At 41.5% G+C, this 20,480-nt stretch overlaps 2 protein-coding genes across 2 annotated transcripts; one reads left to right on the forward strand and one right to left on the reverse strand.

Moving 5' to 3' along the window:
* The first annotated feature begins 420 nt into the window (after window positions 1-420).
* On the forward strand, window positions 421-9,543 carry LOC133898754 (copper-transporting ATPase PAA1, chloroplastic). The gene is made up of 17 exons (XM_062339450.1): window positions 421-1,119; window positions 1,475-1,528; window positions 1,630-1,783; window positions 2,283-2,357; window positions 2,486-2,763; window positions 3,022-3,252; window positions 3,492-3,590; window positions 3,727-3,876; window positions 4,606-4,752; window positions 5,322-5,372; window positions 5,447-5,619; window positions 5,898-6,030; window positions 6,959-7,056; window positions 7,294-7,531; window positions 8,190-8,393; window positions 8,499-8,579; window positions 8,928-9,543. The coding sequence occupies exons 1-17, from the start codon at window positions 694-696 to the stop codon at window positions 9,123-9,125; spliced, it is 2,790 nt and encodes a 929-aa protein (XP_062195434.1). The 5' UTR covers window positions 421-693; the 3' UTR covers window positions 9,126-9,543.
* A 3,475-nt stretch (window positions 9,544-13,018) lies between these two features.
* On the reverse strand, window positions 13,019-15,867 carry LOC133899058 (serine/arginine-rich splicing factor SC35-like). Its single transcript, XM_062339972.1, has 8 exons — window positions 15,655-15,867; window positions 15,503-15,581; window positions 15,345-15,424; window positions 15,183-15,249; window positions 14,273-14,344; window positions 13,692-13,961; window positions 13,440-13,611; window positions 13,019-13,351 (listed from the first exon to the last, which is right to left on the reverse strand). The coding sequence occupies exons 1-8, from the start codon at window positions 15,728-15,730 to the stop codon at window positions 13,346-13,348; spliced, it is 822 nt and encodes a 273-aa protein (XP_062195956.1). The 5' UTR covers window positions 15,731-15,867; the 3' UTR covers window positions 13,019-13,345.
* Window positions 15,868-20,480: the final 4,613 nt, after the last annotated feature.

The raw sequence follows: 20,480 nt of genomic DNA on the forward strand, positions 1-20,480 counted from the left end.
TGGGCGTTACTCTATTTCAGTCATCTATTTTTTTAGCAACATACTCAGCCGAATGATCGGTATCTGACGATAAATATTCTTGAACCTCCCATCTCTGCCCTCTCTCGCACAACTGAATTTTATGATGCGTATTTTTTTTCGAGAGATGCAGCGCTATCTTTTTGCCTTTGTGAGAGAGGAAATGCTCAGTTGGTTAGTTCAAGGGTAGCGAAAATTGATCCCTAACTCTCGCACATTTATTGGTTTTATTTTAAGTGAAGTCTGTTTTTATATGGTTTTCGATAAAGATCGGGATAATGGTAAAAATTAAAGTTTTTTTTTAAGAAACTATATTTTCGCCCTTGCCAATGTCACGCGCGTATACACGGGCGCCGTGCTTCGGAACGGCGCACCGCGAGAGCAGGTAGGCAGCAGACTGGCAGGTGGTCCGCAGTGGACGGGAGAAAGAGAAGCCCGGTCGTGCGCGTCCCCCGGCACACACTGGTGCTGCACGCAGTGCGCACCCAGCCAAAAGCCCCCAAACCCAATCCACCACCAGGTCCACCACGTTTCGCCCTCCAAACCGCCGCCTCCCATCCCAGCTCCCACCTCCCGCACTCGAAACGACGCTGCATCCTCGCGCCGCGGGAGCAATGCGCCGGTCGCTTCACGCTACCGCCGCCACCGCTAGGTCCTTCTAGAAGCCTCCGTACGATGGACCCGGCTACGCCTCTCCTCGCCCTCTCGAAGGCCGTCTCCTCCCGCTCCAGGCCCTTCCTCCTCCGACGCGGCGGCTGCCTCCCCCCGGCCGCCCCGCTCCGCCACCGCTCCCCCTCTGCCGCCTCCGCGTCAGCGTCAGCGCCGCGGTGCCTCGCCGTACCGGGCGACCTCCTCCTCCTCTCCCTCGCGCGCCTCGCGCTCCGCGGCCCGGGACCTCGGCGGTGGTTCGCGAGCGTCTCGGCTGCCTCGTCGCTCGCGTCGGCCGGTCCTCCCCGCGGCGGTGGAGGTACGGGGAACGGTGATGGTGAGGGCGGCGGCGGCGGCGGGGACGGGTGGAAGCGGCCGCGAGCTTCCCAGGGGACGAGGGTGGCGGAGGAAGCGGCAGGGCAGCAAGCCGATGCCATTGTCCTTGACGTTGGGGTATGCTATTTCGACAACAATTTATTCTTCAATTTATTTTGAGTGGCAAATCATCAATTTATTCTTCGACAACAATGCTCATCTGATTACTCGGCCAAATCGACCACTTTTAGAACATCAATACCTCCAATCTCGATGTGCAATTGCTTTCAAGTTAAGGTTTGCTTAGGTGCTACTGTTGCATTAATGTTAGGACGATAAGAATCAATAACGACATCCTATTTCTATGCTAGTGCTAATGTAGCACCAAAATGTCATGAATTGTCATTAGGATAAGAATTGCTCTTAAATGCTATGCTTTGTTGACTACTTGTAATCTGTTGCTAAGTTAGCCGTTTGATTGGTTTGATTGCAGGGGATGTCATGTGGTGGATGTGCGGCAAGTGTCAAACGCATTCTGGAGAGTGAGGTTAGCTAAGTTGAACCAGCATGGCTCGAATGAAGCTTTTGTGAAGTGCTTATTAGCTTGTTAGTTCTGTTTGTAACTCTGTATGTGCATTGGATTTTCAGCCTCAGGTGAGGTCAGCAACTGTTAATCTTGCCACTGAGATGGCAGTTGTATGGGCAGTGCCAGAAGATAGAGATGTGCAGGACTGGAAGCTGCAGTTGGGCGAGAAGCTTGCCAACCAGTTGACGACATGTGGGTATAAATCCAACCTTCGAGGTAAGCACAGTTATAATTGGTTGAGTACTGTCAAAGGGATGAAATACTACATTTGTACTATGAGTGACTAGGGAGGTCAATAATACATTTGAACTGGTAGTGATGAGAGAATCAGAGAAGTTTGAATAATTGGTTGGAACTTAGAGCATTACTAGTTATCATTAATATGCACAATCTTAAATCTGCATTAGAAAGCCGACTTAGACAAGTTATCACAAGTCACATCTCTTGAGCATTTGGATGATCTTCTTGACATTACCTGGAAACATATGAATGGTGCTTTAGAAGTCTTATTGCTTGTTAGGCAATCCTGCCTTAAGAAGTCAAGATGCATGCATGCCAGTCTTGTCTGTTCACATTATACTATGGAGTTCACCACAAAATGGAAATGAAATACAACATTAATGTGCATTTGCTTTTCCCTCTAGTTTAAATATGAAACTTCCTACAAAACTTACTGCTGCTATATTTAGTCTCATGCAAATGTCTGTCACTACAGATTCTTCAAAGGTGAGTTCACAGAGGGTTTTCGAAAGAAAGATGGCCGAAAAACTTGAAAATCTGAAACAAAGTGGTAAGCTTATTTGTTGAGACAAGCAACTACTAACTATCAATCTTATGAGCTTCTCCAAGTTCAATATTTTTTTATGATAACAATGTTTCAGCTTTATGATTAATATGCCGCACTACCTTTTCTTCTAGGTAGAGAACTTGCTGTATCTTGGGCATTGTGCACCGTTTGCCTTATGGGACACATTTCTCATGTCTTTGGAGTTAATGCACCGTTGATGCACCTCTTTCATTCCACTGGGTTTCACTTGTCTCTCTCGATATTTACATTTATTGGTCCTGGTCGAAGACTAATACTTGACGGATTAAAGAGTCTATTCAAGGGTTCTCCGAACATGAATACTTTGGTTGGTTTAGGTGCTCTGTCATCCTTTGCCGTCAGCTCAATTGCAACCTTCATTCCAAAGCTGGTACTCCTACTCTCCTTTAAAAGGCATTCATTGTTGGCTTGTTGCGTGCGTGATACCTAAATACATAAATTCAGAAGTGTTGGTAATTTCATGGTCTTATTGTAACAGCACTCTTTCTGTTTTGTAGATGTTGTTGAGCAAAGTCATAATTTATGCTCCTTTTAATTTCACTCCAGCTCTGCATAATATGTATTGCTAGTTTGCATCGTGACACATGGTGGTACTTGTAGTTTTTTATATTGTTTTATTCTCTTGCAGGGCTGGAAGACATTTTTTGAGGAACCGATTATGTTAATAGCTTTTGTTCTTCTAGGGAGGAATCTTGAGCAGAGGGCGAAGCTAAAAGCTACCAGTGATATGACTGGACTGCTCAATATTCTTCCATCGAAAGCACGTCTAATGGTGGATAATGATGTTGAGAAATCATCATTGATTGAGGTCCCATGCGATTCTCTTGCTGTTGGGGACTATTTTGTGGTGCTGCCTGGGGTGAGTATAAATAGGGTTCACAAACATGGGTGATAGTTTCGTTGCTGCATATGTCTTTCACTAATTACGCGATTACTTGTTATTTGCTTATATGCTAAACAGCAAACACAAATGCGTACCTGTGGCAATACTTAGTATGCATAGCTGTTTATATGACAAAATCTATTATGGACAGCTTCTTATGATCCTCATGCTATTCTCTTGTTGGTATAATCTTTGCTTACTCATTCACCATATAGGATCGCATCCCAGCAGATGGTGTTGTCAAATCTGGAAGGAGTACAATTGACGAGTCAAGTTTGACAGGGGAACCTATGCCTGTAACAAAGATAGCAGGGGTATGTTTCTCTAAGCACTTGATTGTTTCTTAAATGTGGAGATGATGATGTTATCTAGCTTGCTGAATTCAAGTGATAGATCAATTTTAATATCTTTGCATTGCATGAGATGATGATTACTCACTTCCTTTGTTAGGCAGAAGTATCGGCAGGAAGCATTAACTTGAATGGTAAACTCACAGTAGAAGTTAGAAGGCCTGGTGGTGAGACTGTCATGTCTGACATACTTCGCTTAGTCGAAGAAGCACAGACAAGGGAGGCTCCTGTCCAACGATTGGCTGACAAGGTGCATACATCTTTGCATATTGAAACTGCAGAAGCCCTTATAGAGACTAGTTGTTTATAGAGTTAGTACCTGATATAATTCTCTAAGCTTAATTATGCCTTTTATTGTGCCGTCCATCTAGCGGGCATTCTCAAGCTCTAATTTATATTGTCTAAGATAGTTATGTGCAGATATTACACTCAGCAATATTAGTCCACGAGTTCTACAAGTGCGCCCTTTTGCGGACTAGATAACTGCAGGATATAGGCACTCTGCTGGTTTGTATATTGTTATTTCCTATAAGTTTTTTTAACAATTTCCTATAAATAAGGTTAATATTCAGAAATGACCATCTTTAATAATTTTGGCTGGAACAGAATAGTTGAGCGCGAGTCTGTAAGGTAGTGTTTGGTTGGTTGTATATGCTTAAGCTCCTCCCTCTGTTCTCTCTCTTTTTCTTACATATGTTCAAAATGTAACTTGTTTCAGATGCTCGGTGCACCATCCACTCTGTAAATTTACGGATCAATGGATCCGTTTTGTATTAGACTACCTCTTTCCTACGTTGTATCTTATGGAGTTTTATTCTTCTGAATTCTATTCTAGGCATTACTGATGATCATGGATAATGTTGGTGGTGTTTTCCTATGGATGAATTTAGTGACAATCTTATTTCTGTACCATACCATGACCTTAATTAGTTATAGTTTTACTTTTTAATTTAATATGCCATTTTTTATCGCACTACAGGTTGCAGGGAATTTTACATATGGAGTCATGGCCCTTTCTGCTGCTACTTATATGTTCTGGAGTATATTTGGTTCACAACTTGTACCTGCTGCTATCCAACATGGAGGTGCAATGTCTTTGGCATTGCAACTTTCTTGCAGTGTTCTGGTATGGTATGAGGAACATATTTTATATAACCCTTGCACTGGTTGTTTATTTGACTTAATTAAGTATAAAGATTTTGCTAAAGCTAAACAGCTAGGGTATGGAGAAGTGCAAATTCTTCTTTTAAAATGAGGTTTTCTTGAGAAAATGTTCTCATTCCTAATGTAGCTTTTGCAAACTAGGTACTTGCCTGAAGAAAAGCTGGTTTTGTTTGCAATGGATGGATGTTCTATGTGATTCATTTTGGCATTCAAACTGAAACTGTTTCTTATAAAAAGAATATCATAAGGGTGCGACTGGATTAATCATGTTTTTAGTTTCAACTGCATTAAGAAGACTTTAGTTACATGGGTGTGGCTGTCAGGAGCCCCACATAAATGTGTAAAATTCCCTTGCAGCTTTGGATTTTCAATTTTGATATTTTTATTTATGTTAAATTGATTTCTGCTGGACTGAAGTGTGCCCATGTTCTTTCCCTCGAGATAAATGGCATTCCCAAACTCATTATTTGGTGTTTACGTTTGTAAATGAACACCACTTCTACTGGTACTAATATTGATCTTTATGTGTAGGTTATTGCTTGCCCATGTGCTCTTGGGCTTGCCACACCCACTGCTGTACTGGTATGAAACAAAGGATATTACATATTTCTTGTATGACTAAGCATCCCATATTTATTCAGATATCATGTTTCCAGGTTGGGACTTCATTAGGTGCAACAAGAGGACTTCTTTTACGTGGTGGGGATGTTTTGGAGAAGTTCTCAGAGGTTGATGCCATTGTGTTTGACAAGACTGGAACTCTAACAATTGGTAGACCAATCGTGACTAAAATAATAGCTTCCCGCAGCAAGGGAGATGTGAGTACAAAGTTAAGTGTCTCTTATGTACTCCTCTAAATTTATATATTGTATTTAATTGCACTAGGTTTATCTTCTTATATACCTACCTTTTACTTTCCATTTGATTGAATTTTTCTCTGCAAAACTTGCCAGTGATAGGATGCAATTTCCAATGTATTTTCATGGATAATGTGTTCTGTGTAAACCTTATGTTAAAAGATGAGACTTACGCACGTAATGCACCTCAGCTGGCAGTAAAGACTATTTCTGAGACTTTCCTGTTGACAAACCATATTTCCATCATCAGGGATTGCAGGGATGGTGAATGGACAGAAGTTGACATTCTGAGTTTTGCTGCTGGAGTAGAATCAAATACAAACCACCCGCTTGGAAAAGCCATCATAGAAGCTGCCAGGGCTTCCAATTGCCTCAATATGAAGGTAGTCATAGCAGAAATGCATTTTAGATCAAAGCTAAAATTACCTCATTATAACCTAACTGGCTATTGTACAAGCTAGTATAAAGCTGTTTCAGGATAATTGTTTTCCCACTTGAATCCTAGTCATTTCTGCTGAACTGCAATCTCAGCAGTCAATGATAAGTTTCCCACACTTGCTCCAGACTTTTGCCAAACTTGATGTTTTTTCCTTGTCTTCATGCTTTTATGATGAAATGAGGTCACCTGTTTTATTTTTCTATCTTACCACACTATATTCACTGGTTTCAAATTGACCACTAGGGCTGGCAAAAAAGCTCAAGGCTTCCGAGCCAGCTCGGCTCGTCCTTTTAAACAAAATAAGCCGAGATTCCTTTCTAGCTCGTTATCTTAACGAACCGGCTCGTGAGCTGCTCGCAAGCCGCACGATTAGCTCGTTAGGCTTGATAAATATGACAATCTCAAACCCTGAGTTCAACAATTCAGTGATTTTATTATGTTTGACCAAGCTCAACGTGTCATCCAACCTATAAGCCAAGCATACTATTCTTAAAAACTATATTAAGTGTTGAAGCATCTATATTCTTTGTACCTGTTGTCCCACGTTGGTATTTTTTGTAATGCTGTCATGGGTTATCATTTTAGGTATTATTAACATGCTTAAACATCTTTAAAGTGGTTAATCTCACATGGGCTCTTGACGTTTAAGTTGAACTATGCTTGGCTCATGAGCCAAACGAGCCAGCTCGAGCTTTCTAACGAACCGAGCCGAACTCCCTTTCCAACTCGTTAGTCTTAACAAGCCAAGCCAAGCCAGCTCGTTATCGAAGCGAGCCTTAACAAACCAAGCCTTAATGAGCTGAGCCACTCGTTAATCCACCCCTGTTGATCGCACTGATTTGTTTGCTCTTTGCTTATGTATGTTGTCACAGGCAAATGATGGATCCTTTATGGAAGAACCAGGATCTGGTGCTGTGGCTACCATTGGTGGGAAACAGGTTTCTGTTGGGACATTCGATTGGATTAGGAGGTACAAATGAGTTACTTATTCTACAGCCATGCTAGATTCAGTAACAATGTTAAGACTCTTTGAATTGTCTCTTCTTCCCACTGTGCCTTGTGTCGGATTTTTTTCTTCCAGTTCCAGCAATGCAAATTAGCTTGGAGTGTTACAACAACTATCTGCTCTAGTGCACTAGCTCTTTGCCATGTAATTGCATGCTGCACTGTGGAAACTCTGTCACAAGTAAAACTCGCAATGTTTCAGGCATGGTGTCGTTCACAACCCATTCCCAGAAGAAGAATATTTTGGCCAGTCTGTTGCATTTGTGGCAGTGGATGACGCTCTAGCTGGTCTTATTTGTTTTGAGGACAAACTCAGAGAAGATTCTCACCAAGTTATTGATACCCTATCTAAGCAAGGAGTTAGTGTGTATATGTTATCTGGGGACAAGGAAAGTGCTGCTAATAGCGTGGCTTCAATTGTTGGTATCCAGGCAGACAAGGTAATGTCAATTAAATTTGGCTTTGTTCATGTGAATGCTAATTTTTTCCAGTTTGCCGTATTAAATTGTCAATATATGGAATTGAAGTACCAGAATGAACATGTTATTGGTGTCTAGCTGTCCCTTTTGCTGTTATCTGTGCCAAGCCAAGCATATTATCTCTACACAACCTGGAAGATGCACCGCAGATTATGCTTTTGTATTAATTTTAGAAACGCTTCAGAAATTCTACTGCCTATTATTTTGAATTGCCTGAATAATCTGAATTCATTTTTTATCACTCATCAAGGTATCATGTCATGTAGATTTGTCACAAGTATGAATGATCCAAAAAGCAAATATATAAAATTACTTCATATATTATTCTCAATTATCATAGCCATCCACTTGAATATGTTTTCCTTTTTGCGAATGGCACATATACCTGCTACACACTTTAATAAAAGAGAAACATGATTCAGACATAATAGATAATCAGTTATAAAAATATGAAAATAAGTGACGGCAGGCTCGTAAATATGTGAACATAAAGATCTATCTGATTGGAACCAATTGAACCACAAAAGGCAGCATGGGAAAAAAAATCCTTAGCATGATATTTTTGGTTACCTTTTCAGTACGACTTTCTTATCTGTGTTTGTGACCAAATGCGTGTTAGGTGTTTGCTGAAGTTAAACCACATGAGAAAAAGAAGTTCATATCTGAACTTCAGAAAGAGCACAGGTTAGTTGCAATGGTTGGTGATGGCATTAATGATGCTGCAGCACTAGCTTCAGCTGATGTCGGAATTGCGATGGGTGGGGGTGTTGGTGCAGCTAGTGATGTATCTTCAGTTGTACTTATGGGTAATAGGTTATCTCAGGTAATTTCTTTCAGTACAGTTTGGAATTTTCTGTAGCAAACCAAGTGTGGAAAATTGCCATTGTATCACTATTTTACATATCTCATTTTTGTTCCTTCAATGCAGCTTGTTGATGCTTTAGAGTTGAGTAAAGAGACCATGAGGACAGTGAAGCAAAATCTGTGGTGGGCTTTCTTGTATAACATTGTACGGTTCCCTCTCGCTCTGACTTTGCTTTTTGTATCTTTGGATCATATTAGATTTAAAAAGTGATTATTTCTTTTACTAGTTTAGTTTCCACTGTTTTGAATTATAGAAATAACATAAAGAACTGTGCCAAAGAAAAGAGATCAAAATATGTTCCACCACATGTACAAATTCTGCAATGTTTACTGTATCTTGATCGTGATATAGGCTGTTAACTATGTCATCACCAAAATGCTCGTAGACTTGCGTTCTAAAATTATTAAACTACATGTATTATCAATTTAGATTAGAAGTATGCAGCCAGCTCTGACATCTGTTTGCACGATCTCATAGTTAATTGCTTTGCAGGTCGGACTCCCCATCGCTGCTGGAGCATTGCTTCCAGTTACGGGGACGATACTGACCCCATCAATAGCTGGGGCTCTAATGGGTTTTAGTTCGGTAGGAGTGATGGCCAACTCATTGCTTTTGAGGGTGAGATTGAGTTCGAGGCAGAAGCCCATCAGCCATTCTGAGACTACGCAAGAGCCACAAAACCATTTCTGACGCCCTACCAGATACCACTGATGAGGCAGAGAAAAATTACTCATCAAAATGGAGGAGTACTTGACTTTATGGTTCAAATATCACAACATATTCTTCATTTGTTCATGCTGATTCGCACTCAATTCAATAACACGGGCCACAGGAAATCCACAATGGTGGGGTGCCGCAGCTTGCTCTAACAGATATAAGGTCGGGTAATGTGTCATCTATTCTCTCTCGGCCATGAATGTCACTCGTCAGTTAAACAAATCAAGCAGGTAAACAACAATATGGATAGTAGGATAGGTGAGATCAGCTTCTGCGGTTTGGTAGCTCTTTTATGTTGAATTGTTGATTCTCTACGTAATATACTATTGTGTGTGCCACTGGCCTGCTGTACAACTTTCCAGAGCCAAATACAGGCATATGTTTTTTTTTTTTTGGGGGGGGGGGGGAGCCGGGCCAATTTGGATTCTAATTGTATTGGCGCTTTTAACCCACCTGGCTTCTCTATGCTTCTTTCGTTCATTTTCTCCCGCGGTCCTCTGATAACTAGTGAGATTGTTCCTCCCATACATGGTAAGCAAGGCCTCTGAATTCTGCCTGCAGTTCGAGTACCAAGCACCGCAGAGCTGAAGTTTGAGTTACCAGCTGGTGACATCCCAACATGTGTACGATTGATCTTTCCTATGCAGTCATGTTTCTTTCCACATGGGGTTCAGAACATAATGCAAGCCCGTAGCAGCTTACGTTTGGTCCGGGTTTCAGCCGTGGCTAGCGTATTGCGGAGGTAAAGACTTTCAGCTGTATGACGGGGAGAGAACATGCGGCCGTGCAGCAAATACATGTCATCAAGTTTAGCATGACACAGATTTAACGACCTTCGACGTCGAACATTGCATCACCAGCGCATGATCTGCCAAGGGAAATAAACTTGTTTGCGGTCACGGAACACTGTTTTCTAATTTCAAATGCTTGTTTGAGTGATTTCACAATGTCAACAACTAAGCCTGCCAATCAAAGTCCTCCAGATTCGGAGCACCACTTATGCACGGCGCAGATGCCGCCAGATTCTACAGCTCATGCTGCCCAACCTTCCTTGAGTAGTCTGATAATCTAAGACTATTTCTATCCATATTCCCTTCATTTAATTTCTTCATGATTCTTCTCACCATTCTAATTTTTTTTTATCTTATCTCCAACAATTTTTCTTTGAGAAAATTTATGAAGGGAAAGGAGAAAAAATTACAAGATGAAAGGAATAGAGGTAAGAATTCCTTCATGATGGGAATTATGAAAAAAAAATATGAAAACGCTAAAGTAAACGAAAATCTCTTCGTGAAAGGAACGGAAACCGCGAAAAGATAGGCCTAAACTAACAGGCAATAGTAGATTCAACAGCTCTACAGCATCTGATATGATATAACACATCCCAATGGCCACGCTGAAGTAAAACAACTTGGGCGGCAACTAACCCATGTAACTCAAAGTATATCCAATCGACTTAAAGTTTACTTACATTAATAATCCTCTACCAAGTTGTATTACTTCAAATACTGTGATACAAACAAAACGCTATGCTTTACTATCAGAAATGCATTATTAGATAAATAATAGTCGACGATTCTCTATCAAATACAGGAAGCTACTACTTATGTCATTACACCCAACAACTGGAACTAGAGTCCTCAGAACATGTATTTTGCCAATTTTATAAGCAAGTGCTCTGCTAGCAACACAATGATCTACCATACTACCATAAAGTATAACTAGATAAACACTAGATGAATTCATCCGATTAAAGAAGATACGCTCTCAGTCAAGACCCCCAACAATTGCAACTAGAGCCTTGATAGAACTTTGAATTCGTAACATGGAACTTAAGAGAATGAATAATAGGTGGGCATCAGGCAACAAAAGGAGTCGCACTCAGTGGTCAGTGCTAATCAAATATGGAAAATACCATGGCGGATTAGAAGCATGATAGTTCGGCCTACCTGTTATGTGCGGGGTCAAGTACCTCCGGCAAAAGGTATAGAAGCATGATACTTCGGCCTACCTGTTCTGTGCGGGGTCAAGTACCTCAGGCAAAAAGGGAAGGGTGCACAACGAAGGCAAGAAGCGGCGGTGGCAGATTGAGGAGATGTTTGGTTTAGATATATTTAGAAAGAAATAAAGTAGAGTTAATTCAGATCACTTAGAGATAAATTAGGAAAGATTGGAAAGTTAGTTCCGGTTTAGGAAAGAGTGTAACACAGTAGGACTTGGTCAAGGCTAGACTCTATATATAAAGAGCAACCGGCTCCTCGGATTAAGCAAGCAAGAATTAATCTAATCTCATCTAATATTTTATGTCTCTTCATCTATAGTCTAATCTCTCATCCCTAGTAACTGACGTCGCTTGGTTATCCTCTCGGTAGATGTTTATCCCCGTTATGATACTTATACCATAATAAATTGGTATCAGAGATTATATCCTCTGGAATTAAACAGGAGCGGTTCAAGGTGCTGCTCACAGCGTAGGGAGATCTGCTGCGCAAGAAATTTTAAGAGGGCTTCAGCGACATGAAGAACACACATGCTGATGTCACGTGCGCGGTGAATGGGCTCATGGAACACATGACGACACTCGAGAAGCTCAAGGGCGTGGAAGGCATGTCGATCACGGGTAACACCTCTGGTATGACTGTGTCGAGCGTGGAGACCATCGTCGGCACGGGATCTGCCCGTCAAGTGTTCAACGATATGCCTAAGTGGCAGCAACGGCACCGTCAGCGCTGCTAATGTGTCACTATTAGTGGTTATCACTATCACCAACCACGACGTGCATGCTGCTATTGTTGCTTCAAGCACGGACGCCACCCTTGACACCAAGCCACCCACCATCTCTTCGATGAGATGTTCTGACAACAACAACTGCAAGCTAAGGTCTACGACCTAGCTAGCCGTGCTCTTGACTTCATCAACAACCACCGCGATGATGCCACACCATCTGCAGCCTTCTTGTTGGCATCCGCAGCCTTCTTGTTGGCATCCGCATAGACGACAGCATAGAATACACCTTTTGTCAATATAGGAGCAGTTAGAACTACAACACTAGGTGTCACCCTACAGCTCGAGGACGAGCTATCTCCGAAGGAATAGGAAGATGTTATGTGCAGGATCAAATACCTCAGGCAAAAAGGAAAGGATGCAAAGGAAGGCAAGAAGCGAAGGCGACCCTCAGGCAAAAAGGAAAGGATGCAAAGGAAGGCAAGAAGCGAAGGCGACTGCAGATTGAAGAGATATTTGGTTTAGATATATTTAAAAAGAAATAAAGAAGTTTAGATAAATTAGAGATAAGTTAGGAAAGTCATGTTAAGAAAGAATGGAGAGTTGATTTCGATTTACAAGGATGTAAGAGAAAACTAGCAGAGTTTGTGTATCATTGTCACTACGAATAGCACCAACATCTCGTTACTCGACACCGTGTCCAAACTAGAACTGCTAGCAAATATTTGCCAAAGAGAATAAAAGGACTGAGATAAAAACAAAACATCACTTGCAACGCGTCATTGTGCAAGAATATTCTTATCAATCTTGAGATTCATCTGGAATTTCATGATTTGACTCAAAATCTTTGAACAAAAATAATGTAAGAGATTGCAAGATCATCACGGTCACCAGCATCAGCATCACTACCGATATAACATCAACATCATCACATCATCAGCTGCACCATCGCCAACATCAACCAATGACAGACTAACAGCTAGAACATCATCCACCATAGCCGATCCCGTGCAATAGCATTCTACCAGTAAACAGCAACCCATCTCACGAACAGATAACTAGAAAATGCACAAATGTTTTAACAAGTTAATACGATAGTATCAAGAAGTCTAACGCACATAAAGTAGTTGATGCAGCATAAGTGCATGAAAACACAATAGAGTGCTACTATTGTGTACGATAGTATCAAGAAGTCATGTACTTGTTAATGTTTTAACAAGTTAATACGATAGTATCAAGAAGTCTAACGCATATAAAGTAGTCGATGCAGTAGAAATGCATGAAAACACAATAGAGGTCGAAATACAAGCCAACAACATAATTTTGGCAACTGGAGAACACATTTATAGAAACCATTACGAACAACTAGCAACCTTGAATAGCAGTTGAGTGCTACTCCCATTGTGCTCAGCGAACCTTCTGCAATGCTATGGAAAGATTGTTCTTAGGCATCACCAGATCAACAAGCTTTATTCCTGACAAGAGATTTTGTTTTCCAACATTATACATTGACAAATGCATGGGGACAAAACTATATAACCAGCAGTCGAACCTCAATCTAACCTTGCTATCGCTGCCAGGACTAAGTGAGCCTGCACGCTTTGGTGATGGAGAAGCACTGCATGATGGAGGTGACGCTTTTCCATTGGTCTGCTTTTCAGGACTTTTGTCAGTGGGCCTCCTTTGTCGTGCTGGGCTCTTGCGTGGACTAGTACTTTGCCGAGCAGGTGAAGCACTGTCAAAAGAAATCAAATTAGCAATTGGAAACATAAGCAAATAACTGAAGGATGGAATTTTGGAAGGAGACTGAAGCACCTATGGTATGAGCGGCTTCTACTCCTGCTTCTGCTCCTGCTCTTGCTCCTGCTTCTGCTCCTACTCCTGCTCTTGTTCCTGCTTCTGCTCCTACTCTTGCTCCTGCGCTTGTCATCATCTCTTGCCCTACGACGACTTCTGTAGTCAGGGCTTGAACTTGGACTTCTGCTTCTGCTTCTGCTATGATGACGATAGTCCCTCTCCCTATCACGGCCATGCCTTTCTCTGCTCCTGCTGCGACTTCGCCTCCTACAATCCCTGTCTCTGTGCCTAATTAAAACAATACATGCACCATAAGTTGCCTAGACTACTGATCTGGAAAACCATAAAGTCAATTATGAATAAGCTACACTAAGAAATGTGCTGCTATGCAATAAAAGCAACGTCTGTATGCAGATAACTATTTTATAGAAAGTGAATGTTCAGAGTAGGGACCTGGAACATGCCAGGGGGATGGGGTGGAAGCGAGGAGAGAGAGAGAGAGAACTACTGGAGCAACGAAGGAAAAACCATTAAAAACACAACTTGTACTGTGTTTCTCTAAATTCTGAAGATAATGTAAAAGGAACGAAGGTCTTCACCTTGCCCTTGGACTACAGCTTCTTGACTTATCTCGTGATTTCTCAACCACCTCTTTTACCCTTCCTTTACGGCTACAAGAAAGAAAAAAAAAGCAAAGCAAGAGTGAACTATGGTGACTCAATTCACATACGTAGAGGACAAGATAAATGAATGCGTACATTCTCTTGCACACAAAATACAATTTGATGAGATGAATAAAAACAAGGTGAAAAAAAGATCTACATTCTGTAACAGAGCTTAGAAGATGAGATTGAATACAAGTGTTTGCTATTGAATTGTACAACTTCAACTGAACAAACTGATTTAAGCAGGCTACCTCATCAATGCATATGCAAATCAAAGATTGGCAAATCAGATGCACACAATGAGCATTCTATTGGTACTGGCATCTTAAAAAAACAAAGGTATATATCTTAAAGCTAGATTATTATTATGTTCAAGTATTCACATAAATAAATAATTAAATGATTTTCTTAACCTATTTTCTGTATCTAAAAATATACAGCACAGGACAAATAATTTCCTAGATTTTGTTTTTGGAGCCTCATCAGCTTAGTAGTTTTAAACTAAGAACAAACGAACTCCAAACATTCATAATCATATTAACATGACTAAGGTCCACTAGTTGGTTCATATGACCATATCAGAAGATTAAACTGGAAACATGTTTGGGTAAGATAAGACAGCTATGAATCATACATTCAACATCAAAGGGAAAACATAAAATATTCAGAAACAACATCAACATAACCATATTCCCAATTACTAGCATATAAATATTACTACATCGCATCAAGATTGGCGCACAACAAATGAGACAACATGATTGCTATGTTACCGTGTTAACAAGATGAACACAGTGCTACCATACCGCAAGTAACAAGATGAGCGAAAGAGCGGCCTACTCACATTGGCTCCGCATTGGGGCCATACTTGGCAAACTGCACCATGATGTTCCTCCCATCCACACTTCGTCCTGCGCAAAACAATTCAGAATTTCATAGCCAATTATCACAAGACGCACAAAAGCAATACAGGGGGGGGGGGGACAGGAGAAGAGGCGCAGCCCACCATCAAGCCGATCTACAGCCTTCTGCGCCTCGTCAGCGTACTTGTACCGCACGAACGCGAAACCCCTCGAGTCCCCGGTCCTGAGAACCACCAACAAAATCTGAGGAAACATCCATCGAACCACCACCCCAAAGGTTCAGGGTTCGAGGGGGGCTCACCTTCGATCCCTCGGGATGAAGACATCGACAACCTTGCCGTAGCGCTCGAAGAGCGGGAAGAGGTCGTCGGCCGTGGTGCCTGCGAGGCGAAGGGGGATGCGATTAGGGAGAGAGGGAGCCACCGCTCGGGGCTAGGGTTAGGCCTCGCTCACGGAAGCTGATGTTGAGGACGAGTAGCGAGAAGGTGTCGCGGATGTCCGGCGGCCCCGACCTCCCGAAGTGCGACATCGCAGCTCGCCTCCGCCGCCGGCGAGGCCTAGGGTTTAGCCTTTAGCGCTCCGCCGAGGCGGTGGAGGGGAGGGGAGCAGTGGAGTCGGGCGAGGCGGTAGAGTGGAAGTAGGTGGGCTCAGCGAGCGAGAGGGCTTATCGACTCGCGCTTTCCTTTCTTTTTTTCCCCACCGTGCAGCGGCGGGCGCACTGCGCGTTGGAGCGAAACGAATTTTTTTATATATTTTTTCATTAATATTTTTAAAATACATATCTTTAAAAAATAGTAGGTATAAGTTATGGTTCAATGTGCGAGATCTTATGGGCTTGGTAATTGGCATTTAATAATCGGTTATAGGAACGTCTCGCTCGTTTATTGGATGAGAGTTTTATTTTGCCAGTAAATAGATGAGATCTTTATTTCTTCTGGTGAATGGGCGATATATTTAAATTAATTTAATTTGTAGTATAATAGGTATATGTAGAATTTTTTTAATATAATTTTTTATACGATAATTTGAAAAATATTGCACATCATTTTGGCGAAAAGTATTGGTGGTGTAAATAGTTGTCCAAACGGCTTCACAGAGTGTTTTATTTTATCATTAATTTTGGTTTGATTAATTTGTCGATATTTCTTTATTCAGTTGATGTAAAAGTGTGTGAGTTATTTTTTTAGTGAAGTAACGTTGGGAGTATACGAAATCTAATTTGTCAAATAATAGTAGTTTTGAAGCACAATTATCATATAATCCAACATAGAGGTTACATACGCTGATAAATATTACATGAGACATAGGTTTTATCGTCGCTGCGCGAATAGACCCTAACAATAAATAGATGACGATAACAAATGTTGGCATGTACGGTACATTTAAAGACTACCTTAGTTGCGTATCGTTGCTAAACCTAACATGTTTTAGGGAATGGAAATAGGTTGGGTTACAATAGATGTTCTCTACTGAGTGCACCTAGATATTTGCCCTTTTAAAGGGCATCGGAGCCCTCCGTCTTAACTTGATGGACCCTCTCCTGCTTCTTTTCCCTCTCTACTTCGCGTGCTCAGTCGTGCCGCACTCCTTCACTACATTCCTCATGCGCTCCTACTCCTAACGCAAAAGTCGTATTTCCTCCTGTTGTTGCCCGTACTCCCGACGTTCGTAAGCTTGCATCCTCCACCGCAGGCTCATGTCAACCCACCTCTTTCGGTCCTCAGCTTGCTCCATATCCAGCTATCCCATAAAGTTATAGATAGGTGGAGGAGACTAGAGAAATGAAACAAGAGATAATGTTAGTAAGACAAATGCATGAGATCATATGAAAAGTGCCACAAGAGTGATCTATATCGCTATACAAGTAGGTACTCATACAATTCATGTTGAGGTGGGTCATACTGGTAGTTGGTACACATGAAAAATCATCTATCTTATGTGTAGAAAATATCCTAGGACTCGCATAGCCTACAAGAATCGTCATAGAAGCATATCGGCTGTTTGACCCCCTGGGGGATGAAAGACCTCTAATGTTTCTTGGGAGGGCTTGGTGAAGTTGAGAAAAATATTACAGTTGAAAGAGTTGAGGAATGAGTGGTCTATCTATGGTTGATGGTGGGGTTATTTATGGTGGTCGAGAGTTGGTGCATGGACTAAGTGCATATGCATGGCCTAGGGCTAGAGCATGGGAGTATTATGCATAAGGATAAATGAGTAGTGATTCCATGTGGATGCTGGAAGAGTCATGGTAATGATGGTGGGTAGAGATTCCCTGTGAAAGCTATTGCTTGATGTGATTATTTTATTCTGCAAAAGTTCAGCAATGAGTTATTGTTGACTCTGCATGGAAGACAGTAAATCTTATAAATGCATTAGACTTAAAAAAACGTATTGGTAAAATGATAAATCTCGATCATTTCATTGATAAAAGTAAAGTATATCACATATAAAGGTCATCAGAAACATTCATTGTATATTTGTGGCTACAGTACATAAGGCAATATGCACTCATCTTGCCATTACCCTTGTTGGACACGGATCCAGATCTGCTTGCCATGGAAGGGATTGTGTTAGATTTTATTGGAGATAAAGTAGCCATGGATGGGTACCCTTATATACACAAGGGGGTAATACTGTCATATACATCTTCCCTGACAATATGGAGTGCGGTTTGTAGATTAATGACCGGTGATAATTTATTCGAGTACGGTTACATAACATAGTTACACTGCCATACGGCACATACATAGGAAATTTACAATTTTTTATGGCGTTAGGTATCATGGTCGATACAAAACATAAGCATAATATGTAGATATACCTTAGGTCAAGTAAATAGTCGGTTTATAGTGGAGTCATACCAGAGTCAATCCTCGTCACTTGATGCTTCTTTCTTAGGTTGACTCCAGCAGACGCCATAAACTGATCAGCATCATTATGCTTTAAGCGCTACAATATTGCTTTGATGTTGCCAGGCGAGCGCTCCAGTGCTCCAACGGAGCCTCCATCCAGCACTACAGTGATACATAGCCTCCATACAGTACTCCAAATTTGGAGATCCTCTCTCATCCCTCTATCACTATTCATGGAGAATGATTGTAGGCTCGAACAGAGGAGGAGAGTAATGAAAGGTAGAAAATAAAGGATATTGTAGTAGTATTAGAGGATGATGTAATAGTATTATAGAGGACAAATTTTTAGAGTATTTGCTAGAGATAGTCTTACCCTCTTGTGCATAGGCTTCTTTCTCACGCCTCCAATTCAACTCGTCCTCATCCCACTTCTTTCTTTGACCCACCCATTCCTGATCCTTGGGGGATATGAAATCATCGATCCATTGGTGAAATGCACACACCTCGGCTGGTGTTAGTACATGAACTGAATAGAAAATTATATTTTCTCACAATGATTGCCTAAGAAGATTCGTTCTCTTTGGAAAGCGTGTCTATGTTCGAATAACAGAAGTACCTGCTCTCGAAGGTATCCAAGTCACGAAAACACCGAACACTACATGTCTGTCCACAATGGCATTCGGGCCTTCAGCATACATTTTGGGAGTAAGCGGTTATCGAATGTGTCCTTGTTTAGATCATTTGATGGATGACCTTCAAATAGTTGCATGTCCCTTCCGCATCTTCCTCTTTCCGCCATGCTTAGTGTTAGTTTTGTTCAGATGGCCGAGATGAAGGTGGCTTATATTGACAAAGTGCATCATATACTCTAATAAGCTAATCATCGTGCGTCACTGTAGCAGTAGGGAAAAACTTGTGCATGAGTCAATGCTACAGTGCTTTATATTGACGAAGGCCATCGATACTCTAGTAAGCTCATTAGCATGCGTTACTGCGGCGGCAGGGAAAAACCTGTGTATGATTCAATGCTGCAGTGTGATGAGGTGATGGCTGGCTGTAGTTCGATAAATGACCACAATGAGATTATGGTGTAGATGAAGTAGTCTGTCTACATGCGAGTAGACTTTCAGTGCTACCCCTAATAGATTGGTGCAGCCTAGCGAATAGACGTTGTCCACTACTGTCGAGACATCTTCTACATAAACAGAACTCAATTGATTCTATAATCAGACATCTCGTTACCTCGAATTAGATCGAGACAATAGCGTATCCTCATCCTTTCGATGGCCTCATCGATCCACCACCTCCACACCCCCATTTAGACGTATATGGTAGAGATTTCTACGAAAACTATGATGCTCTTCATTGCTCGTTTTGGCCCTGTGTCAACATGGAGATGATGTTGTAGTCCAATTCTATAAGTATTTGGGTGATGGAGGCTATCGATTCTTCCGTTGTCCACATTTCAGAGTACGAACAAATAATACTCACTTTTTTTCTATTTTCTCAACACCACTTATGTATCTAATCTATCACTTTTTCCAGACGGATGATTATGGGTTCCAGTACTAGATTGACCCGCAAATAGAACCACACATTCAAGAATACATTCGTCACCTGCACGTCATCATCGAGGAACTGCATGAACAATTGCGCGAAGATAGAGCCAACAACGTCAAAAGACGCTATATCCCGCCTCACATGGCAGGTCGGAGGAACAACTGAGAGTAATATCGATGTGTTCTAGTGGTTGGTCGAGGATTTAATTTCGTATTTTACTTGTATTGTTTTTCATTCTTTAAGACATGTTAGGCTAAATTCCAGTTCACCACTAGAGGTATCGTATATGCCATTGTACGTTCGGCCGATATATTTATTATGATTGTTACAGAATGGTCATTGTACGAGTCAATGGTCCGAATACAATCACAAAACAAATACATGGTACATGAAAAATATTATAATAGTAATAATAATATAATAGCATGAAGAAAGGTAATTACGTAACACTATGAAACTAACAATGATATAGGAGCCTACAAGTTACGTCTTAGGGATGAGACCCTTGGTCGCATCTGGTCTTGGGACCTTGCATCTCCTTGCTCTTACCTGCTTAGCTGAGTACGTTCGGGGATCTGATGGAACGATCGACCGCTCAGGCCATCCAGCTGGTGATGGAGTGGCATACTCGTCCTGGGAGGGTTGTGTCCCTAGGAGTGGCATGCCAGGTAGCTGCGATGCAATGAGCTCATCGCTCTATCTAAAGATGAAGTCATACCTAGGGACACGAGTAACATCTCTACTAAGCAGCTCCATGTAGCTACCATGCGCCCTTACGTCTCGAACATCATCGATCTTTGCACATGAAACAATGAAGGAAACATATTAGCAGTGATAAACTGTGACATACGTAACAATTTTGTATGC

Source organism: Phragmites australis, chromosome 18 (genome assembly GCF_958298935.1).
Source record: "Phragmites australis chromosome 18, lpPhrAust1.1, whole genome shotgun sequence".
Lineage (NCBI taxonomy): Eukaryota > Viridiplantae > Streptophyta > Magnoliopsida > Poales > Poaceae > Phragmites > Phragmites australis.